This window comes from Monopterus albus, unplaced genomic scaffold, assembly GCF_001952655.1.
Source record: "Monopterus albus unplaced genomic scaffold, M_albus_1.0 scaffold29.1, whole genome shotgun sequence".
NCBI classification, from domain to species: domain Eukaryota; kingdom Metazoa; phylum Chordata; class Actinopteri; order Synbranchiformes; family Synbranchidae; genus Monopterus; species Monopterus albus.
In genome coordinates, this window is record NW_018127909.1 from 4,349,795 (window position 1) to 4,374,665 (window position 24,871).

The window sequence follows — 24,871 nt, forward strand, 5'->3', positions numbered from 1 at the left end:
CTGCTCACAACTCACCATAGTCTGGAGAGATTATGTGCTAGACTGTGCAGTGATCACAAATTGTTGTTTTTACACTTTTTCAACACTTTTGTTTTTGTGCAGATTAAATATTTGACATACGATGTTACTAGTAATTTGTGATGTTCTGAAGAAGTGGGATCATTTTCTTTAGTCTTTGGAAGAAGTTGGGCTACCAGTTTCCCCCTTCTTTCAGTCATTATGCTAAGCTAAGCTGGGGCGGCTGTGGTTCAGGAGGTAGAGCGGTCATCCTCTAACCAGAAAGTCGGCAGTTCTATTCCTGTTCTCCCTGTTCGGCATGTCAAAGTGTCTTTGGGCAAGAACCTGAGCCCCAAGTTGCCTCTGATGGCCAAAGCAGCACCTTGCAGGAACAGCGCCATCATCAGTGTGTGTGAGTTGGCACCGCAAGTGACTCCCTCAGTTCTATATCAGAGACAAGTTCCTTGTGTGTGTGTAACATACTTGGCTGTTAAAAGTGATTATCATAATATGTCTCCTGCAACCACGCTCTGACATGCTCTGATGCATAAATCACACGACTTCATGATTTACACTGGAACTAGAACGCTGCTGTTTATATTTGAGCATGTGTACTGTATCACCTTCAGAAAAACACTAAAACCAGGCTGAAAAGTGGTAAATAGGACATGAAAAGACAAACTTATGCAAAAAAATGTTAAATATCAAAAAGTGACACCTTTAAAAAAAATCTTCAGGTTCTGCATAATCTTGAATGTTTGAACAGTTTCACTGGGTTAAACATTGATCTAGGGGAAATGCTCTGATGTTGGTTGATCAATCTCTGCTTTGGATTTTCATTACAAATTACAAGCATAACTGGAAGCGATGCTGGTCTGCAACAAAATGGTTCCAAATATGGGAGTGAAGCTCCTAGGCAGGGGTTGGATTTTGCAATTTGATCCCCTCCATAGTCTGCCTTCTCCAAAGACAGCATTACACCATCATTTGGGAGTTATGAACTCTTCACAAGATTTCACTGTGATTTTAAAGGATATAACTGATGAGCGTGCAAAGGCTCAAATGTTACTTTCACTCCTTTGCCTCACAAGCACACACCACACAGACATAACAATTTTCCTGCCTCTCTCACACACAAAACACATATTAAGTTGCCAGTAGCTGTAAAACCCCACCCTTCATAATACTTTATCTTAGCAGCTCACCGGTCATTTATTATCACCCAGAGCTTAGCATATGGCATCTATCACTTAAAACAATGACCCTCTTTGTTTGCCATTGTTTGCATTCCCACTCAGTGTTTCCGTCATGAGCCGTGTGTTCTTGTTACTAGGTGATGGGAGTTAGTCAGACTTTTTACAACACAGTGTTGAAAAGCATACAGGGCAATGTTTAGTCAAACCATTTGGGTGTGTCTTGTTAAAAAAAAAAAAGTTTATGGGCAAATGCCAGGGTCCTTCAATTTGGTCATTTAACTTGCACTTTTTGTAAAGTCTTCTTTTCCTGTTTTGGTTTGCAGAGCATCAAGCTCCACATATGTTTATGAGCAATTATTTCTTTAAACCCTAAGACTTTCCACACTGGAGCTATTAACCATTGTTCATCCTTTCCTGACAGCAGCCGTGTTGCATAACACTGATTTCCGTAACTCCATATCCCACCTCCCAGAGTGGGGCGCAGTTGCCAGGACAACTGCATAAACATTATGATGTTATGATAAAGATGTGGACTCTCGGTTTTTCTGAGAGGCCAATGAAGTCACAGAACAACTCAACTTTTATATTCACCAGCAGATTTATTTTTCAGACAGGTCACACACACACAAACAAACAGGATGTCAGACGTTTCTTCTTCTAAATTGCAAATGTTTCATATGTAAACTTGAACACAGGCTTCACTTTTTTCAGTATAGTTTAACTCAGTCATCTCGTGCAACAGCTTGTAATAGGCAGAATGTGTATCTGTGTGTGTGTGTGTGTGTGTGTGTGTGTGTGTGTGTGTGTCTGAGAACAGCTTGTCCTGCCGGTTGTACCTTCTAGCTGGAAGTGCGCACAGTGGTGGATGTGACTGTGGTCTTTGTGCCCCCTGTTAAATAGGAAAGGCAGTCATGATGGCAGTGCTTTGAACTCTTATCATGTAATGTTTCAGTAAAACAGGAGTCACTTACCTGTAGCAATAGGTCTAAAATGAGAGAGAGAGAAAAAAGTAGAGTTTAAAAGTGAGTTTAGTCACCATGTGTATCATTTTCTCAATAAATGAGTGCACTGTGGTCTAAGGGTCTCATAATGCTCATGTGTTGTTGTGTCTACCTGGACTCCTCCTTTTCCAGCAAGCCCCTGTAGATTGCAATCTCCTGCTCCAACCTGGTCTTGATGTCCAGCAGCATTTTGTACTCTTGGCCCTGCTGCTCGATGCTGCAACGCACGTTGCCTAGCTCTGCTTCAAGCATGTTGATTGTGTTCTGGAAGCCAGCGAGCATGGCGCTGTAACGACCCTCTGTATCTGCTAACGTGTTCTCCAGAGCCCCTTTCTGTTAGAGAGCGGAAGAGAAAAGTAGCTAAATTCATGCACTTAAATATATTTTGTTGTTTGTATTTGTAAGCCAGCTTTCTCTAGTGAACCCTTTGTGAGAGTTGTTAGATTTAAAGCCAAAGACTGTAACCACCTGCCCCACCCTGGATCACATATGTTAGGCACAAAAGTATGTCTGTGTTTACATAGTATTGTCCTTTCCTTTACAAAGAGACTGGCAGAGACGTATGTGGGGGTTTGTAATGCATGGGTTTTCTCCACTGTTACACAGGAGCAGTGTGCAGTTCTCACTGGGAGTGCTGAGTGATTAACTCCAGCTGGGCATAAATAATTCATGGGACTTTGAGGTCATCTTGTTCAGCATTCCTTCAGCCTTCTTCAAGCTCTTTTATGTCTTCCACAATTTGAGCAGATGCCTGTGAAATGTTTTTCTCAGTGGGAGCCATTCCCTCCCTTTCTCCACAGCTCCCATAATTTTTAACTCTCTCTCCCTCCCCTCATTCATTTAATAAACCCTCCTTCTCCCACCCTCCCTTCTGCTCTTTACCCTCTGTCACTGTCTGTTTCTCTGCTTCCCCCTGACAAGACACAGATCTGGCAGTTTTGCTCATATAAGGCAATATCAGTGAGATGTGAACAGATGGTTTGGGTTTCTGTCTCCTTTTTCCCACCATGCTGAGTTGAGATTGTAGCTCGATCTCCAGGCCCTGCAAAGTGCGCCGCAGGTCAGTGAGCTCTGTCTTGGATGTCTGGATTACTTCTGTGCTCATGGCCACCTCCTTGGACAGTGTTTCCGACTAGAGTGAGGGAAAAGAGACAGTTAGGAGTTTTGGTAATTACTTGTCTTACTTTCACAGAAGATTGTGTTTAATTACACCTTAGACTGCTGTGGGAGTAAACCCAGTCATTTGCAGCATGTGGGATATGGCACCTTTGTTTATGGGCAAATCTATTCACCTTTTCATTAAACCAGGCCTCCTGCGCGCGACGATTTTTGTCATTGATGGATTCATACTGGGCACGGACCTCCTCCAGGATTTTGTTGAGGTCCTGCTGGGGTGCAGCATCAACTTCCACATTGACTGTGCCAGTAAGCTGAGAGCGCAGTGCTGCCAGCTCCTAAACAGTAAAAAAGTCAGCATTAAGAACTATTAGCAGAATTTCAGCCACACAGGTGTGAAGAGGTAGGCTCCTGTTGTCATGGCAAGTGTAATCAAGCTAGAAGAAGTGCATCATTCACCTCTGCGTGATTTTTCTTGAGGTAGGCCAGCTCGTCCTGCAGGCCCTCGATCTGCATTTCCAGGTCAGACTTGTTCAGGGTGGTCTGGTCAAGCAGGCGGCGCAGGTTAGCGATGTCAGCCTCAACTGACTGGCGCATCATCTGCTCATGGTCGAGTCTGATCGGTTTTGAGAGTAAAGAATGTTACTATCAGACAGCTCTGTCTCAACAAACGTCTTGTTTGACATTAACGAGATGAGTTTTGAACCACAGAAGTATGAAGGTTTGTGCTTACTTGGTTTTGAAGTCATCAGCAGCCAGTTTGGAGTTGTCAATCTGGAGCAGGATGTTGGCATTGCCGACAGTAGCAGCCATGATCTGAAGAGTGTTGGTCAAAAGACTCCGTTAAATAGTGCGGTTGCATAGACTTGTTCTCATGTTGATCATTTGCATGAGTTACATGCTAATTTAACAGTTGGCTTCAAATGAAAAGCTTCTCAGCTGCATTAGAAGCTCCACTCTTTGAAGTCCCTCAGCTATTAGTCACAGTGGCATGCACAGTATTCCCCTACACTCGGCAACCTTCTCTTATTTTGAGCTTTTACAAGTCATACTTTTTTGATGTCTATCAAGAGAGCGAGGATTCAGTCACACAACAGGTTTCTAGTTATGCCTGTTATGTCTCTACCCTTTTAAACCAACCATGGTTAACCATCATTAATAGCATAGCAAATATTTGACTTGTCTGGTGTTGAAGCTGTCACACACTATACCTTGTCCTTCAGGTCATTGATGATGGCCCAGTATTTGCTGTAGTCCCTCTCTGCTGCAGGGCCCTTCTGCTCGTAGTACTCTCTGATTTGTTTCTCCAGCTTGGTGTTAGCCGCCTCCAGACTGCGAACCTTGTCCAGATAGCTGGCCAGACGGTCATTCAGGTTCTGCATGGTGGCCTTCTCGTTGAAGTGTGTACTACTCTGGTCCAGGGCACTGGACAGGTCAAAGCCACCACCACCATACCCCATGCCGCCACCAACCCCCATGCCACCTCCAAACCCAGAGGAGACATTGCGCACAGTGGAAGAGGAGATGCGAGGGCCTCCAGTGAAGCTGAGTCCTGACACACTGTAAGCCTTTGGAGCAGCACTTGATACATAGCTGCGGCTTTGCCGAGTAACTTTCTGATACATGATGGCTGACTGCTGGTCAGGAGAGAATACAAGGAGAGAGGACCGTTATACAGCTGCACACCGTAGCAGGACTGTGAGGTTGGATAGAATGAGGCACTGATATAGTCTTGGACATGGGGCGGGCCTGGCTGGGAGGAGGGAAGTGGAGGGGGGGAGGGAGTTTCCTTTACAGTTCAGCCATGGGCTTGGCAGGACCTTCTTCTTCTTCTTTCTTCTTTTTCTTTTTCAAGGACCAGGGTTCGGTTTCTTTCCACTCCTGTGAGGAAACTGTTATGGAATGTGCTTGTGTGTTTCAATGTGCATGTTGCTGCTGTAGTGTGTATGTGTATTTGTGTATATGTGTGTGTGTACACATGTGAATGTATGATTTTTGTACCACACCGGTCACACCAGTCATTTTGTATCCATGTGCAGTGTAATGTGGAGATATTGTTTTAGTCTGCTGCCACAAGTCAACATTCACATCAAGACTTTCACATTCCTTGTTTATTTTAGCCAACAGCGATGGCCAAACTGGTCCTATGAATCACTTGTTTGCAATCTAGTTATTTGTAGCATCTGAAATTTTTATAAGCATTCTGTTAGTGTGAGCAATGAGAGTTTTAAATAGTTATATTTTTAAAGGCAAAAGAGAATAGCAAGCAATAGCAGACAGTCTGGATTACAACCTATTTAAATACATGCACATCTAATCTGACTGTCATTGTTTAATTAATAAAGCCGTCACTGACATGAAAACTTTGTAGCCTTGTAGCCATGTTTTCCATACTTTCAGCCAAACTGATATTCATCAGGACCCCTTTGTTCACCATATCACATACAACATCCCCCATCGGTCCTGTATCCTGTGTGTGTGTGTGTGTGCGCACGCACTGTTCAAATTGATGGTTTTGGGCTGTGTCACATGAGCTGTGTGAGGGAATGAGACAGAGTGCCTAAAGAGACTGTGTGTGTGGTTTCTGTGTTTGTGTATGTGCTAAAGTGCGGGTGGTTGGGTGTGTGAGAGTGTGTGTGTGTGTGTGTGTGTGTGTGTGTGTCTTTATGTGTGCACCCTCCCTATCTCAGAGTTGGGCTTTGGCCGATCTCCATTCTTATGGTGTAACACCTGGGAGGAGGGAACCACATGGCGGTCATCTCTCAGTCAGAGGGAGGAATGAATCATATGTCTTGTGTAATGTGTGTGTGAGGAGGGTTTGGTCACTTTACACCTAACTGTACAATTTACTTAAACACTGTGGATTACAAACACATTAGAGGATTATTTTTGAAACATATCAAGGCAGTCAAAACCCAAAAGCTCATTTAAGATTTCAAACTTATGGATGCAAATTAGAAAGACATTGTCTCAACCTTTAGCTTTACTGTCCCTTTCATAATGTCCCAATCGTGAGAAACCATCCAGAATACACTACTGAGGTCTGTTAACCACCCAGATGACAGCACAGCAGATCTGTAGGTGACAAGTAGCTTTAAAGGTGAACAACACAGGGCATTTTGGGAAATAGGCAGATATGGTTCTTGCTGAGAGTTTAATGAGAAGACCGATGCAGTCAGTCGGTGTAATGACCATAAAGGTTGATATTATGACCTCCAGTTTCAACAGATTTGAGGAGAAGAACCCTAATTGACTGAATGCTTCTTGGTGAAATGCTCCTTGAGGTTTTTTTTAACCCTTGACCGTTTGGCAGAGAAACAAATATTTACTAATGCAGCATTTAATCATCTTATGATTGAACTGAGAGTTTCGTGCTGATCCAAGTCATAGAAAAGCTCATGCTGACTCATGTAACTTGACCCAGTGCACAAAATAGCACTTCCCATTTCACAACTTTGTGTATTTCTTGACTGTTAACCTTATTCTAAATAAACAAGCTCACAAGGCTTGTTGAAAGCTAACCTACAAATTTAGTTTTTTTCTGACCATTTCATAAAGTGACTGTACTGTGTTCTAGACTGTCTGCATGTTGTTCTACTCCACGGCCACTAGCTACCACTGTAATGATGCAGCAGTCATGGGTGTAGCGTGTCCTTCCTGTTTGCTCTGACATGCTGATGATCACCCAGTAAACAGCTGTTAAATCTGAACTAATCTGTCATGATTACTGGGCACCCACCACAACACTGTGTAAAGGTTTTCAAAAGAAATTTAAACAACAAACACGGACAGTAGCACTGAGGAGAAAGTACAGTACAAATGACCACTCAGATGCCTGCAGTTCTCAAGTAAATGAGCAAAATATACATATATTTCACTAGAATTGTTATAAAAAATTTTGAAGCCTGCCAAAAATGTATTTTATCTTTTAAATGCATTGTTTGTTGCAAGTATGTATTTCTATTTATTTTATATTTCCAAAAATATAAACAAAATCAGGTGGCAGCCATGTTTGTGCAGAGCAGAAGAAGAACAAGAAGATACTCTTTCTTAAAATAATTACGCACCTTAAATAATTATAAACAAATATTACTGTCACAATCTACAAAAGATGAACTGTTTTGATATGAAATTCCACATTTTAAGTTACCAAAGTAGCCCATATTGTCAATACAGTATATGTCTGAGGATCTTTAAGCAAACAACACTGCTTGAAAATCAGGGAGTTGAAACAGTTTAAAAATATTTAACAGCCACAGTGTTCGGTATTTGGTTCACAGGTTGCTCCCGACTTGACTGGAATTTAAAACAAGTCAGGTTTATTTGTGTAGTCTATATCAAGTGTTTTATATAGTCTCAGTGGGCCCACTTTAGAAAAACAGTGAATGCCTCTAAACTAAGACACTCGCTGAGAACAAGAAAGGAGGTGCTGCCAGGTGTCCCATTGGTGCAGAAAGGGGCAAAGACTCTGGAGACAGTGTTTATCTCAAAGTTTACATCTACAGTAGATTCCAAATTCATTGCCTCACAGAAGGTAGTAGGGGAAACAATCCATGCCAGGGGTGTGAGGGGTCGGGTGATACTAACATAATATTTAATACACATTCAGCTACTGTTCCTTCAGCAACAGGAGTAACAATAATAGTCAGAGAATGTATAAAAAGAAAGCTATAATAAAATCATCAATCCACAGGTTTTCAGTGATATTTACGACTGTTCCTTCAGCAACAGGAATAACAAAAATAGTCAGAGAATGTATAAAAAGAATAGAAGCAATAGTAAAATAATCAATCCACAGGTTTTCAGTGATATTTAAGTCTGGAGACTGGGAAGGTCACGATAAGACATTCACCTTTTTCTTTTGAAACCATTCCTGAGCTCACTTTGCTCTGTGCTTTAAATTATTGTCTTGTTGAAGGACCCACTGCCTCTTCATTTTTAGCTCTCTGACTGATGGTTGGAGGCTTTCAGACATTGGGCTTCATTCATTCTTCCTTCCACTTTATGCAGCGCTCCAGTGCCTGATGCAGACCCCCAAAACATCAGCACGCCTCCACCATGTTTGACTGTGGAAATGGTGTTCCTCTCATTGTAGGCAGAGTTCTTCTAGCCACACATACCTGTGCAAATTATGACCAAATAATTCAGCTTTGGCCTCATCAGACCACATAATCTAGCTCTTTAGCATACTCTGAGCCTGCTGCCTTTTGTCTAGAAGTAAGCAATGGCTTCCAGCATGCTGTTCTCCCAAACAGTCCAGACTTGTCCAGACTACGCTGAACCATGGAGATGTGGACTTGTTGCCTCTAAGGACTTTGTCAGGTCACCTGCAGTTTGTTTTGGATTTTTATGTAGCTCTCAATCAAGTTTCCAAGCACATCTTCAGTTACCGTATTACTGAAAACCTGTGGATTGATTAGAAGAGGGCTGTACGTAGTAGACAACCAAGCAGTCTAGTAGACTTGGAACAGGTATGCCATGAAGAATGGACTGAAATTACACCTGACAAGATACAAACACTGCTCAGAGTGTACCCAAATAGGCTGGAGTAGGTTCGGAGGACATACACAATATTAGAGAAGATTTCAGGGGGATGCAATTTTGCACTGATATGATTTTCATTATTGTACTATAACTTTCTTTTTATACACTCCCAGTTACTTCTGTTGATAAAGGAACATTTGCACTAGCTGAATGTGCATTAAACACTATGTTGACAAAAAAAAAATTGTTTTACTCTTTTTGCCATTTCAAAGTAAGGGGATGCAAACCCCATTGTACTGATGGCTTTCAGCAAGATATGTTTGTCGGCTGTGTCTTCAATAGGTGGAAGTGAAGGCCCCAGTGACTTTCTCCACAGATCTCACCGCTCTCCCTGGGGCTTTTCTGTCTGGAATGTTACAGACTGACTCACCCACAACAGAGGATGTGTTCTGATTCTGGCTTTACAGCATGCCGGCAGTTCTAAGAAACCTTTGTGCCCTGAGACTTCCTTGCACTGCAGCAGAATCACTGTCAATGACAGTATCAGGTGCTGAGAAACAGAAGGGCAAATACTGTAGTGGCTGGGTTGTCTGCTGAAGCACAGCTTTGTTTACAGTAGGACAAAGATTAATGGCTGTTCCACAACAAGTCACAACAAAGTGAATGATTTCATGTCTGGAAACCATACATGGGTGCTTATACTAAAACCAACCTTATGACTCATGCAGGCGGTTCAGAAAAACTCTCCTCTCTAGTGCAACAAGAAACTACACCACTTTTTCTTTTTCATTTATTTGAGATGTCAATACAACTACTCTCAGTTGTATTGTAATTACTGGGGTGAATGAGAAAGACATTTGATGACTGTGTGTTTGCAGCTTCCCATGAGAGCTTCAGACCCAGATTAAGTTACTTTTTGGTATCAAGCTAAACAGGACTGAGAACAAACTCTAAGACACTGAGCATTTCCTCAGAACAAACAAGTCTTGCAAGACTTCCAGTAAGGTAAAGCAGGCACTCAGTAGCTGATATCTAAGGCTAGGTCTCTGAATCTACCTTTAAAACCTATAAATCAATAAAGGCTCTCCTTCGAACGTTATCTTAAACTTAAGGTGGCTCCACTTGCCTTTTGGGGGAGTTTTCTTTTATGCTTTATGACTAATAATCTGCATGAGTCAGTAGAAGCACTGCTCCACCCACTCCCTCTTTAAACACCAGTGCTTACAGAGCGACATGAAGTAAAAGTGAAGATCCCTTCATACACAGACACAACAGTCTGTGTACACAATTGTTTGCTGGCTGGTGAAGGACGTCTTTAAAGTGTTTTGCATAGATTTTTTTCTTTCACATTGCAGCTTGTTCATGTGTGATGTGTATCATATAATGCTGTATTGTTATGTTAATTACAGTGCACTGTGCTGTAATTATTACAGTATGTAATGTAGCAAATTTCAGGAGGACTGAAAATTAAAGTGGTGAAGATAACTTTGAAAAACAGTTATTAAATATCTTAAGACTATAATAATGTAGCAAAACACTTTTGAATTAGTCTCACAATGAACTGTGACAGGGAAATTGCTTCCCTAACAGCAATTAAAGACCTCATCCGTTCTCTTCTGTTCTGCATTTCCTTCTTTCAGCACTAAAGAATAGAAGGAGTGTTTCTATTCAGTGCAAAAACAAAGGGTTCAAGGTTGAGGAGGCATAAAGGAAAGTCCGCTCTTCTGTTTCTTTGCTTAAGCTCATTACCTTAAAGTTGCAGGAGAAACAGGATCAAAATACTTCACTATTTGTTTGCAGCATAGCAACTACAAGGATGGCAGAATGTATGTGTCACTATTCATGCTTGAATTCCATCTATTATCTTAATTTCTGGATGGTCTGGATTCTTGCACCTGAGCGCAGACAAATGCAGGGTCATTAGTTTTGCAGTATGGTGGGAATGAAACTTAACGGGCATTCCCATGTTTTTTAAAAACTGGTCACTTCCTTTTGGAAAGGTTAGCACATCAAGTCATGTCATGTCAAAATAGCACATGAATGAATCTTTGTCCCTTGTGGCTGCATTTTCAGGTATGTCACTGTTGCTCCCACCAATAGGCACACAACAGTTCCACATGTGGTAGGGCCACCATAAGAGGTTAATCTCTGCCTCATATCATTTATAAATATTAGATATAAAATAAGCTAGGCTAACACCATGTTTTGTTCAGTTTAGCTGACTGTTACAGCACACTGTTCACAAGGGATGAAACAAAACTGCTTCTTCTGCACTAAATTTGAGTTTGGGTGCTCCACCTCAAAAAATACAGCACTGTGTTAGCAAAGCTAATGACCTTTACCACCTGCCTCGGCAGCACCTTGTGTTCAGTGCTCATTAGTAAATGTCAGCATACTAACACATTCAACAAAGATGATGCTGTCACTGCGAGCATGTTAGCATGCAGCCGTTAGCATTTGTTCAAACCACCTATTGCACTACATGCTGAAGAAACTGGCACAGCAGTTAACAAGGCCAGACTTTTGTGACCTCACATGTTTGACTGAGCAAACAATGGAGGGTTTGCCACTGTGAATATCTGATAGTGTTTTATGAACCCATGCCAAAGTTGCAGTATATGACCTTTTGCGAAAAACCATTGCTACCTTGTGTGAAATGTTAATCATTTCTTTCTTGCTCAACAAAAAAGACATAAGAAAATTGATTCAGAATCTTTTGAAATTGTCTGTCTTGCTGACAGACAGACAGACAACCTGACAGAGATAATAGTGCACAAAGAGCAGGGACAGAAGTTCTTTATGGTATTAGTGACTGTGAACCACAGATGTGAATTTGTATGGAGCAGCTTGGTCTTTGGAGCCTCCCCGAAATGTACCACACCCCTCTGCAGGCACTGACACATCCTGCTTAACTATTTAATCTGCACTGTGTAATAACGTTCCAGCATGCATCATCACTGACCGAGACACTGAGATGATCCCAGACTGAGCCTTAAACTGAACATGGAAGTACACCTGTGACTGTATGTGTGTGTACTGTACAAGTGAACCAAATTGTCTACAGTGTGTGTGTGTATGACATGCTAGAGTCTGTGTGCTCACTATGTGGGACCAGTTTCTACAGGCTAAGTTAAACATTCACCTCCAGAGTGTGTGATGCGTTGTCACCTGAACACACAGACTCTGTCATATCCATTCATCCACTGTGAGATGAGTAAACAAAAGTCTGGTGTGTCAACAGACCTACTTTAGCTCATTCCAACAGTACAAAAAATAAAATATGTATTAGAAGCAAGGTTGGTTTGTCTAAACGTGCTTTATGAGACTTTGTTATACTCTATTAACTCCTTCAAATAAGTCAAGTAGACATTTAGGTACTGCATATGCTAAAGAAACATGTCATAGTGTAAATATCACATTTTAATTAAATAAAAGTCCCTTAAGTAAGAGCTTAACTCTTCTGTGGCTGTTCCATTTTATTTGAATGTTAAACTGCTTATAAACTAGCTAAAAAATAAGGGTTACAGAAGAATATTTTAAATTCCCAGAGTATGTCCTGGGCAACTGTATACAGGAGCTGATCTCTTCTACTTATTGTTAATAAAACTGCCTTCTGTGCACAGAAAAGAAAAAACAAATATTGCAACACTGCCTTGATTTAGAAGAAAACTGCTAAACAACTGTATAAAAATGTCTTGTTACAAATCTCTCAGTTGAACTGACAAATGCAACTGATTATCACACAACCACACCCTTCCTCTAAACCAGATTTCTGAGCTGTGGAGGTGAGATTTACAGCTGAAGTGCACCATCTAGTGCTAGTCAGTGCAAAACCAAAGGAGACAGAGCATCATTTCTGTGTGGGAGTCACAAGTGAGTCATCGCACCGCCCCTGAGGAAGTAACAACAATTGTGAAACATAAGAGTTAAAACTGCTCATGTACCAACCTTTCTTTTGCTGAATGAGAATTTGACATGAACTTTCTCAGTTATTTTGTTATCTATCAAACAGCATGTGGCTATTTAATACACACGTACCGTATACAAACACACGCACACTGTAGCCGACGTGTAATGACACAAAGAGCTGCACAGCTTGTCTGTGTGAGTGACTGGAGAATCTTATGGAGTGAGCAGGAAAACAAGAAGCACACTGGAGTCATTCTTCTTCTTTTTTCAGCAGATAGTTTGTGCCCACTGCTCCTTCTGCCAACTGTTCTGTTTCAAACCCTGAAACCAAGTGGGTGTGGAGAGCTGACAGGAGGTGGTGAGACCCTGCTTGCTCAGGATTGGTCTGAGAGTGGTAACTGCTCTGCAACTTGGGGATTTTTTTTTTCCCTTAGCTTGTCTGCAACTCTAAGTTCACTGACACCATAACTTGTGCTGTTTTATATCAATATATAACTAAATACCAGTTTCCCACCCAAAAACTAAACATGCTGATGGGGCTACACAGTTTGCTCTTGCAGGGAGGGCTTGTGGTCTGCATGAACGTCTGTTTCCTGGGATTTAACTAAGAATATCTTTAAATTGGAACATTTTGCATTGTAAATAACACTGGCATTCAATAAATAAAACTCATTCTACTCTGGACCAGCAAGGAACTCTCAGTAAAGTGTTGCAACGCAGAGGGTTCGTGCTCCTCTTACCGAACTAAATATTCAGTGTCTGCAAACAGTGTATCAGTAATGTGCACAGTCATTTGTCTTGCACAGAGAATGACTGTCAACTATACCATTAAACATTGTTAAAAATATAATTTAACTAATATAAACATATCATTTGCAACCGCTGGCTGTTTTGCATGTACTCCCTGTGCCTGCGTGGGTTGTCTCCGGGTACTCCGGCTTCCTCCCACAGTCCTAAGATATGCAGCTTAGGTTGACTGGAAATTCTAAATTGCCCCTAGGAGTGAATGTGAGTGTGTGTGGTTGTTTGTCTACATGTCAGCCCAGTGATAAATTGGTGGCCTGTCCAGGGTGTACCCCGCCTCTCTCCCAGTGCCAGCTGGGATTGGCTCCAGCCCTCCCCCCACGACCCTATTCACAAATAAGCGGTATAGATAATGGATGGATGGAGGTGTGTACACTTGTATTCAATGTTAAAAAACAACATAAAAAGCAGAGTGAATACTTTTTGTAGGTACTGAATGTCCCTTGACACTAAATTTGGTGTCCCAATGTCCTTGTACTGGTCTAAGTCAGTGTGTGTTTCCTCCCTAGTGTCTCCCAGACAAAGCCCAGAGCATTTAACTTTTTGAGTTTTTGTACTTTATTCTGATTTAATCCACCGCTTAGCTGAGCTACAAGTTCAGCTTAATTCAGTGTGCAACAAAATATGAACAGTCTGGTAAAGCTACACTGTTTAAACATGAGTACATAAGGACTTGCTACAACAGACATGACTCTTACCACATGCAAATAAACTATCATGTCCTTTATATTAAAAAAAAAATTCCCAGGGTGTCGGTGTCACATGTAGCAGGCAGAGCAACATTTTTGTACTGAGTGTTTGAGAGAACAAATGATCTTTATTACAGTGGCCTGATATGTTGGTGAAATCCTGTCTGAAACAGAGAAAGTGGTTTCCCAAGTCAATCACACATATCATGTTATCGTATTACTGGAGGACTGTTGGGCCTGTAGGGCTCTGGGGAGTGGAGGCTGGAGCTGTAGAGCCCTGAGCAAATGAATATACAATGCAAACATTATTGAAATGAGATTTATGTGATGCGGTAAATCGGAAACCAGATTTACCCTTTGGTGCAAGCTGTCTTATGAGAAATTGCTTTCTGCTGCATGTGTTTGCAATGTTTTTAACCATCTGATAGTCAAAACCAATATTTTATAATTGATTTTACTCCTACAATTCAGTTTTTGTACTTTGCTTTTCTATATTTATAACTTAGGCTGTCTATCCTCCATTGAAAACTACAAAACAGCATCAAATTTAACTGATCTAAGAGCTTCTAACAGACACCATCCCACAGAAATAATTTTACAACTTGACACCTGTCACTGGAATTAAATGTGTGGTACGTGCCTCTAAAATAATTTTTCACATGATATTATATTTTTAAAAAATAACTGACTGACATTGTTCATACACAATCAAACCATCAGATACCTTTGTTTCAGACTTTATCCTTCGCAGTGGTACATCTGACTGCAGAGCTCATAAAATGATGTCTGAGGAAGCCTCGCTATGTGTGCAAAAGGTGGTAAGTATTATTAAAGCCTGTTTCACAATGTTTCCTAATGTTACAGTGGAAGCATGTGACAATGGTGAGCGCAGTTTCACCAGTGAAACAAGCGTAGAGCATCGAAAACCTACCAGACTCCTCTTGAAAGGAAATTCTGCAGAGTTTGGCAACAAAACCATCTAAAGAAAAGTAATAGTGAGTAGTGTGAGAATTAGTCAGTTTGTTTAATTGTCAGTTTCACTCTCATGCTCCATCCTATCAGATAATCAGACATTTGTTTCTTTTTGTTAAGAATGAATGATAATTACTATACATGTAAGAGAAGTGTTATGTCTGCAGTCTAAAACTCTGTAATATCATCTCTGCTAATAGACACCAGCCCAGCTTCAAAGAGGTCTATAGCAGACATATATAATTCTGTAGGCACTGCCAGTTAAACACGTTCTGTTTTGGGAGTATTAAGTGTAAGATAAGCACCATTACGTTTACAAAAGTATTGAGGCGCTTTACTATGGCACTCCAGATTGTGGTCAAGTGAATCCTGCTTGCTTTAACTTTCTTTGCGTCCACCTGCGGTAAACTAAACTGACCGGACACACTTTAGAAAGGCACACACCTCTGTTTATAAAGTCCCATAATTCCCTCTGCATGTCAAGACAAAAACCAACCCATGAAATCCAGGAACTCTGTGCAGACCTCTGTGATAAAACAGTGGCAAGACATAGATCAGGGCAAGGGTATTAAACCATTTCTGAAGCTCTGAGTGTTCCCAGGAGCACAGTTGCCTCAATCATTGTGTAATGGAAAAAGTTTGGAACCACCAGGACTCTAGCTGGCCGTCAAACTGAGTAGAAACCAGGGAGGTGACCTAGAATCCAACAGTCACTCTAACAGAGCTTCATGGTAGAGCGGCTAGATGGAGGCCACAGCCAGCAAAAGACATATTGCTTGGAGTTTGTCAGAGGACTCTGATGAGACAAACTCTATGGGCAGAACATGTTTTAAAAACATGTTTGGAATTTTTACTAATTTAAAACTACATTTACATCTAAGTGTGCAAAAATAGAAATACTCTCTGAAGCTGCTGTATAACTAAGCAGCATATTTCTAGATTTTTCAGGTTGCTTGTTATTTAGATCCGTTTTTGTTCAGTGTGGGCACAAAGTAAAGTGAAAAAGTGCTTAGGTTGGATGAAGCTGGTAATGAAATATTCTTCAGTTTGTGCTGAGCTTTTTCTATTTGGCATGACAGATGAATGTAGATTACAGTACCTTTACACACAAGAACTTTGCCTTAGCTCAAATTTTGTTAAAGCATTAGCATCACAATATGAATGCACTTTATGTTTCAGTTAAGTTTATATCTGATATGTTTAGACACATGGATGAAAACGTTATGCTTACATTCCTTTTTCTCTAATTATATAAATACTAATTAACAATTTTAACATTCTGGCTACAAGTTTATGTGATAGAAATACTTAGCTTACTTAAAAGTGCTTTGCCTCCAACCCTTGGTCCCATTTTCACTGGGGTGAAAAGTTTGCTGCTATGTGCCACTTCTCTGAGCCATTAGGCTGCGTCACATAAAGTTCAAACTTCACATGTTTGTTTCTCTAAATCTGCTTTCCAGCAGCCAAACAAGGACGGCTGTAATTACAAAGTAAAGGTCCAGGACTGCAGAAAGATTAGGGGAGTATTCAAGAAATCCCCTCTCACTGAGGAAAATGTGGAATCACGAGTCCGACCTGAAACAGGAGGATGAACTGCTGCCCACCAGTCACCACACCCGTGTCAATGGAGAGATTGCATAGTGGGGGGGGTAGCTTGTCAGCCACATTCTTCTCTTTCAGCTATCCCTTCCTAACCCATCCCACTTTGCTGTGTGTGGCAGCTATATAACCAAGGGTGGCAAAGTGATGCCTTTAACTGCAGATCAGCTCCAGTGAACCTACCTGAAACCATATCCAACACGTCCTTCAGCACCAGATCCTACAGCCAGAAGACCATGAGTGTCTACGGTGGAGCAGGAGGTCATGGCACCCGCATCTCCTCATCCCAAATGAGCCATGCACCATTCTCCAAAGGCTTTGACCTGGCCAACGGCCTGGACCTGCATGTTGGAGGCAATGAGAAAGCCACCATGCAGAACCTGAACGACCGTCTAGCGTCATACCTGGAGAAGGTGCGCACCCTGGAGAAGGAGAACGAGCACCTGGACAAGCAGATCAGAGAGTGGTACCAGAACCGAACTGTCATCTCCCATGACTACACCAAGTATTTCACCATCATCGATGACTTGAGGGAAAAGGTAAGGAGACAGACACGGGTGTGTCTCCGAGTATTCTGTTATATTCCTCTTCTCATCTTTCTGAGGTTAACATTCATTGTGGGTAAGGTTAGGTATCTGCTGGCGTGTCCTGTTTGTTGTTCAGACAGATGAAAAACCATTTACTGGGTTTGGTTGATGTGCTGTCTCTTATCAGGAGGCATATCAAGGAAGGAGGTGACTTCATGACTGTCAAACCTCCATCCTGAGCGCAATCATTAGTTCTTTTCTTTAAGAATCAAAATGTTAAGCATTTCTTTTTTTTTTAAGTGAACATTTAATGTCAAACAACCATTTAAAATCTGAAATATCAGTGTTGGTCTCAAGAAGCTCATATTGCCATGGGCGTTGATGAAAATGATAATGATAATCACTTTTGTTGTATTTTACACATACAAGGAATTCATCTCCGGTACAGAACCGAGGCAGCCATCCGCCTGCTGTGCATAATAAACTGTATGAAACATGAGCTCGACAGTACAGTTTCTTACGTGTTTTGGTTTTCCTCCTCAGATTAGTGTGGCCTCCAGACTCAATGCAAAGACAGTCCTGGACACTGACAACACAAAGCTAGCTGCTGTTGATTTCAAAGTGAAGTGAGTATACTCTGTGTTTATGCCCCTGTCCTTCTCTGATATGCCACGTAAATGAAATTCAAAACGTGAACTCATCTCTAACTGACAACTTCTAGTCTTTATGGCCCACTGAAACCTCTCTGACCTGTCCTGTCCGTCTTCCTCTGTAATGCCCCTTCAGGTATGAGAATGAGCTGGCCATGAGGTTGGCTGTGGAGGCAGACATCACAGGACTGAAGAAGGTGCTGGATGGTATGAACACGGCCAGGATGCATCTGGAGAGTCAGGGTGAGGCCCTGAAGGAGGAGCTCATTATGCTCAAGAGGAATTATGAAGAGGTGAGACTGGGGACAGCTAGTAGTGGTGCACCTGTTATAACCAGTTCAGGGTTTGTTGGTGGTGATTTTGCAAGCAGCAAAACTGGTGAGTTTACATCTGTCAACACCCAGATGCATTCCTACACACAGGCAACACCCATGATGTGTTTACACATGATCTGAAAGTATGTTACACTACACTGTCGATAAAGTAAACAATGTTCGTTATCATCCATCTTTTAAGCCACAGGGAGCCTGACATACCTGTACAACTGTTTTACAGGACAAAGTTTGCACCGTTTGACATAAACTGGTCTAAACTGGTCAGAAACTTGTCACACACATGACCTCTGATAACACAGAGGAAATACCATGTTAGGCTAATGTTTATATAAACAGGTCCTGTCACCTTCTCCATTTTCCCAGTGCTGTGTCTTTTCTCTCTGCACACTTCCTCATATTCTTCTCTCCCTGTATCAGCTCATTGCTACTGTTTTGTTTAACACACACATACACACACAACCAAATGCTGACATGCATATACTTCAAGAAGAGTTCATTAGCTAGTCTTGTTGTAATTCTCAAAAGCACTCAATTTATTTAGTTATAGCACTGGCTGATTGAGGTGTTGCACTGTGACCCCTGCAGGAAATAGCTCTGCTGAGAAGTCAGATGGGTGGCCAGGTCAACGTGTCTGTGGATGCTTCTCCCTCTACAGACCTGAACCAGGTCATGACAGAAATCAGGAAACACTACGAGGGTGTGATCACCAAGAACCGCAAGGAACTTGAGTCATGGTATCAGAGCAAGGTGAGAGGTTACAACCATTGTTACCACTTAAATGAGTTTTAAACAGTTAATGGGAGCAATAATCTGCTGTCATTTATATGTAATTTTGTGTGTGCTTAGATTGCAGCGGTGGAGCAGGAGGTGATCACAAGCACAGAGAGTCTGGTGACATCTCGCACAGAGGTTAAAGACCTAAAGAGCACCCTCCAGAGGCTCCAGATTGAACTGCAGTCCCATATGAGCATGGTATGTCAACATCAGAATCAGAATCAAAATCAACATACAGTATATTCATAAAAACTTTAATTATCTATTGGTTTTGATACTGTCAGGCTATATTTCCAGACTTCACATTGTAACAACACTGTCAATTTAAAGGTAGGTTCACAGAAAGTGTAGGTTTAAAGAAAGACTTTAAGATTTTGGGAAATGCACTTATTCACCTTCTTGCCAAGAGCTGGATGAGAAGACTGATAGACTCACAGAGACAGCAAGACTCCTTGAAGTCACTGGGCTTGGCCAAGAGATACATGCATACACGCTCCCCGGCCCCAAATAAAAAACATTTATTTTAGTTTTTGTACAAATTGAGTGAGCAATTAGTTAACTTTAGAGGTGCTGAGAAGCAGAGTTGTTGTTACCTTCAGACTGATCCAGACTAGCTGTTTCCAGTCCTTATGCTAAGATAAATGCACTTGCTGCTAGCAGTAGCATGAGTGCTATGAGTCTACATGTCATCAGTTTACCCAAATATGCAGAAGTACATCATGTTGTTTACTCATTCACACTAACTGCCTTTTGGCTGACATGCTCACTGTTTTATCAGCATCACCTAAAATTCATGCTACCTAATAACTTTATCCTCCAACCCCAACAGAAAGCATCTCTGGAGGGCACCCTGGCAGAGACTCAGGCACGCTACACCACACAGCTAGCAAGCCTCCAGAGCATGGTCACAAGCCTGGAGGCTCAGCTGTCCCAGATCCACGCCAACATCGCCAGCAACAAGCAGGAGTACGACATACTGCTGGACCTCAAGACCCGGCTGGAGCTGGAGATTGCAGAGTACAGGAGGTTGCTGGATGGGGAGGAGGAGAGGTGAGACCTGATGAGGAGTGGGAAACACTGAATGGACAGGGGGGATAAGAGATTTAAAAGAAGAAAATCCACTTAAATGTTTGATGGAACTGCAGATTTGTATGCTGTGTGCTGCAATGCATAGAAAAGCACTATACAAGTATAAGACCACTTATCATTATCATTTAGACTAACATTTTCTTTCTCACTCCCCAACCCTTCTCTTTCCAACAGCTCAAAACAAGGTATGCAATTTTCACATACACTGCATTGTAATTTTATCATTAAAGTGCTTGGTCTAACAAATGTCACAAGATCTGGTCATGATTGTTGTTTCTTCTTTGTTTTCAGTGATCAAAAAGGTTATCACAGTGGTGGAGACAGTTGTGGATGGAAGGGTGGTCCAGAGCAACAAGACAGTTGATGTGAATCAAACTCAAACTCAGTGAATAACTGGATAAGCAAACATTAATAAAGATTGTGCAGTTGAATTAAGGTTTCCTGTCTGGTTTACTTCACTGATGGATAATGTTGTTTTCACATACGGTTGCTAGTAGCTTACTCAACCCATTTCATATAACCATGTATTCTTTAACTTAACCCCAGACTGAATGTTTCAGTGCCATCTCTGGCTGAAGGCTTCCAGCCTGTTACACCTCTAACCACACCAGCAGCGATGCTGGGTTAAGTGTGGGTGTGGTAATAACAATTACCTGTCACATTTGATTTTTGTTACCACCTAACTTGGATGCCAACCAAGTCAATCAAACATTTAGCTTCTAAAGACCCTGATACCGTATTTTCCCCAGGAGGTTGTAGACACCACAACAGAGCTAAAAGGTTGATTAATAGAAAACTGTCACAAATAAAGTGAATATATGGCTCCAGTCCAATGACACATAATCTCAGTCTATTTCTGCTGGATGCAAAGGCATTATTTGCTAGCACATCTATAACTAGTACTGTATTAGAACTACACGTCTAAGCTAATATTAGTTTTCCTCTGCCCTGTGGACATGCAGCATTAAGAAAGCTTGATAAGGTGTGGCAAGTCAGCTCTCAGCAGCCAATTGCAAAACTGTAAGTAAAAAAAAAAAAAAAAAAAATTCCCTTCTGCCCAAAAAAAAATTTTTCCCCATAGAGAGAGACATCAGTAAAATACTGACAAGACACCTGGAACTGCAGACCGGGCCAATTCCTTCTCTTTCCGTTCAGACTTGTAAAGAATTAAGGTCTATTACTGTAAGCCTTAGCAGCGCTGAGGAAAAACTATTTTTATGTATCATCTCAGTGTAAAGTGTGTGAGTTTGACTGGCAGAGAAAATTAATTAATCCATACTGCAGAGCCAAACTAGCTGCCTAAAATTACATACATGTCCTGTCCCCTAACGGCCAAACAGTCCTTAATGCAGCTTTAACCAGTGCAGTGAGCAACTAGCAACTATCCCAGCATGGATTAGGTGAAAGTAAATAAAATCCCTACACAAGTTGCCAGCCTATCACAGTGAATGGAATTGATGCGCACATCCAAGAATGGCTGTGAAATTTTGGAATTAAAGCAGACCAACACCTATTTCCTGAGATGCAGTAATATTAACCTGCTATATTGTTGTTCAAATACATGCACAAATACTTACATTACACTTTAGGTATAGTGAGACTTTTGAAAATGGTTTTGAATTAACTTTTACTGAAAAAAATACTGGATACTGCATGAACACATCACTCTTACACATGTAGAGCCAAGAGTTGTGTGACTAGTAAGTAGTGATGTAATGCTGGATGCTGTGTCATTTGTAGTGCTTATAGGACTTAAAGGTATCGCAGATGAAATTGTTGAGGAGTATTATTACTCTAAGCTCAAATTTTTCCAGCTAACCTCTGGGTGCATATTAGCAAGCTTATAATCACAGCACACATGTCAAAGGAATTCTATCTCAGAGATGACAAATACTTAAATTAACTCTTATGGGGATGAGATGATGGTAAAATATATTTCATAAATACTTTTGTTTAGGACAAAACAATGTTGCTGTTGCCATCATGATGTTATTTGAAATAAAGCATAAGCAAATAAGTCAAACAAAGAGGACAAACTAGTAGTTGGCAAATCGAGAGCCTTTTATTGCATTCACATGTTTATGTGAAGGATGTTTTGTATTCAGATGTTGAGCCAGGTGTTGCCCCTCATGTTCCGTTGCAGGAGGTTATTTAGAGGTGCTATGGGAGGATACGACCTTTCCGTCCCTCAGTTCTTGTGTGACCACTAAGACCTTCGAACCGGACCTGCCACCACCACCCCCCATGTCACCACCAAAACTGGAAGGGTGGAGAAGTACAGTACTTGCATTAAAACCACATTAATATTCATTTATGATGAAAGGGCAGAGTTGTTTGTTACAGGTATGTTATCTTCCAAAGTATTATTTCTGCCTTCAGTTCATTATTACCTCACTTACCTGCCCTCTCCTTCCAGCAGCCTCCTGTATTCTGCAATCTCCATCTCCAGCCGTGTCTTGATGTCAAGCAACATTTGGTAGTCTTGGCTCTGGCGCTCCATGTCAGCTCGCAGCTGCATCAGTTGTTCTTCCAGGCTTGTCACCTGCATCTGGAAGTTTTGGAGCTTCGCAGAATATCGTGCCTCTGTGTCAGCTAAAGTTCCTTCCAGGGACGCTTTCTGGAGGACACAGGAGAAGAGAAGAGGGTCAGAGAGGAGGAACGCTTATTAAATTCTATGGGTAGCATAGGCAAAGGATGTAATGGGGAAAAAGAGCAGTTTTGCTCCACATCATTTTCATTTACCATGCTAAGTTGTGACTGTAGCTCAATCTCCAGAGCCTGCATTTGGCGACGAAGGTCAGTGATCTCTGTCTTGGATACTTGAAGGGATTCTGTGCTCTCTGCCACCTCCTTGTTCAGCGCCTCTGACTGCAGACAGAGGAGAACATGACTGCACACCCTTGCTCAAAAGTCTAATCATGCAATAAGCAATTACATAGTCAGTAAGTAACACCACCATGGTATTGGTCCAATCTTACCTTTGTTTGGAACCAGTTTTCAAGTTCTTTCTGATTTTTGATGGCCGCTGCCTCGTACTGGTCTCGTATCTCAGCCATAATAGCGCCCAGGTCTGCCTGTGGCTTGGCATCCACCTCCACATTAATCTGTCCGCTCATCTGGTTCCTCATTGCTGCTATTTCCTGTTGAATAAACAGTTTGTTAAGAGCTGGATATCTGAGAAGTTTTTTTTTTCTACACTGGAGACTGCAAATGAATTGCAATACAGATTCATTCAGATGACTGTTTGTTACCTCCTCATGGTTCTTCCTGAGGAAGATCAGCTCCTCCTTGAGGCCTTCTATCTGCATCTCCAGGTCTGATCTGCTCAGTGTCAGCTCATCCAGCAGTCTCTTTAGACCGGCGATATCTGCTTCCACTGATTGACGCATGGCCAGCTCATTCTCATACCTGTGAAGCAGCAAGAGATCAGGCGTTTGCACCTCAACATCAGTGCATAAACTATGCAAATCGTGCTGCTTCAGGTAACAGTCTGAGTGTTTTCATTTCACTTTTAGACACTTTGTCTCTCATGCTGATGCTTACTTGTTTCTGAAGTCGTCTGCCGCTAGTTTTGCGTTGTCAATGGACAGATAGATTCCACCATTGATACGAGTGGCTTCCTGGATCTGTGATTGAGACATTTTTCATGTTACATAATTCTTTCTCCAACTGCAAACAGACACTGCAAACATTAAATATGCTGTCAACAACACTTCAGAGTAACATTGCATGCAACACATGAACAGTCACTGTTGACAAAATCATGCATATGCATTGCCTCTGGACTAAATTTAAGCTGCAATGCATAATTTTAGACATATTCATCTGATAGATGCATTGCATAATAAATTGCAGTGTAACATTCAGGACTCAGAAGTCATGGGGCATACCTTTCCCTGCAGGTCAGCAATGGTTTTCCAATAGGCAGAGTAGTCACGGGCAGTTGGGGAGGTCTTACTCTCCAGGAACTCACGGATCTTCTGTTCAAGTTCAGCGTTATCTTTCTCAAGTTTGCGCACTTTCTCCAGGTAGCTGGCCAGACGGTCATTCAGGTTCTGCATGGTGGCCTTCTCGTTGGTCCCAACTTCTATGGCATCGCCTGCACCAAAGCCTCCGCCAAATCCTCCGCCAAATCCTCCACCAAATCCTCCACCAAATCCTCCACCTCCTCCCATGCCATACTCAAAACCACGTCCTCCAGAGGAAACAGAGATTCTTCCTCCAGAGCCAGCACCATGCACACTTGAGGCATATCCCCTTCGTACCGTGCCTCCACTGCCACCTCCGAAGGTGGAAAAACTACTTACACTGCGTCTTGACATTGTGAGAACTGGAGGTCTGCCTGCCCTGGAGAAAAGAAGTTAGACTGAGATGCACAGAGCTGCCTCTGTCTCCTTTTTATCCTGTGGAAGACTGCTGCTACCTGCTGAAGGGAGGAGCATTACCTATTAGGGGGACTCAGCCACACCCTTCACATACAACTTCGGATTCTTTTCTTTTTTTTTTTTGTTGGAGCATTAAGAAGGAGAAAGTAGGAATAACCTTAATTCTGTTTTGTCAGGCAATTTACTGAATTCAAGTGAACCTCATAACTACCTGCAAACCTCATATAAAACATAATAGTTTCATTAATCCAGTTAACTTTTTATTCCCATGTTCTTTAGTAATGTGCATGAACACCAGGCATTCATGTAAACTTTATCTGTTACTTCTACAATGCACAATGTAA

General features: G+C 41.7%; 3 protein-coding genes across 4 annotated transcripts; 1 reads left to right on the top strand and 2 right to left on the bottom strand.

Moving 5' to 3' along the window:
* Positions 1–1,772: 1,772 nt before the first annotated feature.
* Positions 1,773–5,016, bottom strand: LOC109957985 (keratin, type I cytoskeletal 13-like). Its single transcript, XM_020596270.1, has 8 exons — positions 4,522–5,016; positions 4,044–4,126; positions 3,770–3,926; positions 3,487–3,648; positions 3,201–3,326; positions 2,307–2,527; positions 2,165–2,178; positions 1,773–2,082 (listed from the first exon to the last, which is right to left on the bottom strand). Exons 1-8 carry the CDS (start codon positions 4,933–4,935, stop codon positions 2,033–2,035), a joined length of 1,227 nt encoding a protein of 408 aa, XP_020451926.1. The 5' UTR covers positions 4,936–5,016; the 3' UTR covers positions 1,773–2,032.
* Positions 5,017–16,639: 11,623 nt separating this feature from the next.
* On the top strand, positions 16,640–20,540 carry krt98 (keratin 98). The gene is made up of 8 exons (XM_020596249.1): positions 16,640–17,306; positions 17,838–17,920; positions 18,081–18,237; positions 18,865–19,026; positions 19,126–19,251; positions 19,883–20,103; positions 20,317–20,327; positions 20,434–20,540. Exons 1-8 carry the CDS (start codon positions 17,004–17,006, stop codon positions 20,529–20,531), a joined length of 1,161 nt encoding a protein of 386 aa, XP_020451905.1. The 5' UTR covers positions 16,640–17,003; the 3' UTR covers positions 20,532–20,540.
* Positions 20,541–22,263: 1,723 nt separating this feature from the next.
* Positions 22,264–24,482, bottom strand: LOC109957975 (keratin, type I cytoskeletal 13-like). 2 transcript variants are annotated; one of them, XM_020596247.1, is made up of 7 exons: positions 24,033–24,482; positions 23,686–23,768; positions 23,394–23,550; positions 23,121–23,282; positions 22,885–23,010; positions 22,542–22,759; positions 22,264–22,401 (listed from the first exon to the last, which is right to left on the bottom strand). In XM_020596247.1, the coding sequence occupies exons 1-7, from the start codon at positions 24,462–24,464 to the stop codon at positions 22,290–22,292; spliced, it is 1,290 nt and encodes a 429-aa protein (XP_020451903.1). In that variant the 5' UTR covers positions 24,465–24,482; the 3' UTR covers positions 22,264–22,289. The 2 variants fall into 2 exon arrangements, with proteins under 2 accessions (XP_020451903.1, XP_020451904.1); XM_020596248.1 differs by having other exon boundaries at positions 22,375–22,401; positions 22,533–22,759.
* Between the last annotated feature and the right edge of the window lie 389 nt (positions 24,483–24,871).

Excerpts from the sequence above, each read along its gene's own strand:
- LOC109957985 (XM_020596270.1), bottom strand. The coding sequence starts at position 4,935 with ATGTATCAGAAAGTTACTCGGCAAAGCCGCAGCTATGTATCAAGTGCT. Across the intron at positions 3,927-4,043 it reads GCTGATGACTTCAAAACCAA|ACTCGACCATGAGCAGATGA; the intron begins GTAAGCACAAAC and ends AAAACCGATCAG. Across the intron at positions 3,327-3,486 it reads AGGCCTGGTTTAATGAAAAG|TCGGAAACACTGTCCAAGGA; the intron begins GTGAATAGATTT and ends CCCTCACTCTAG.
- krt98 (XM_020596249.1), top strand. The coding sequence starts at position 17,004 with ATGAGTGTCTACGGTGGAGCAGGAGGTCATGGCACCCGCATCTCCTCA. Across the intron at positions 18,238-18,864 it reads TCAAGAGGAATTATGAAGAG|GAAATAGCTCTGCTGAGAAG; the intron begins GTGAGACTGGGG and ends TGACCCCTGCAG. Across the intron at positions 19,027-19,125 it reads AGTCATGGTATCAGAGCAAG|ATTGCAGCGGTGGAGCAGGA; the intron begins GTGAGAGGTTAC and ends GTGTGTGCTTAG.
- LOC109957975 (XM_020596247.1), bottom strand. The coding sequence starts at position 24,464 with ATGTCAAGACGCAGTGTAAGTAGTTTTTCCACCTTCGGAGGTGGCAGT. Across the intron at positions 23,769-24,032 it reads TTGCTGACCTGCAGGGAAAG|ATCCAGGAAGCCACTCGTAT; the intron begins GTATGCCCCATG and ends TCTCAATCACAG. Across the intron at positions 23,011-23,120 it reads AAAACTGGTTCCAAACAAAG|TCAGAGGCGCTGAACAAGGA; the intron begins GTAAGATTGGAC and ends CTCTGTCTGCAG.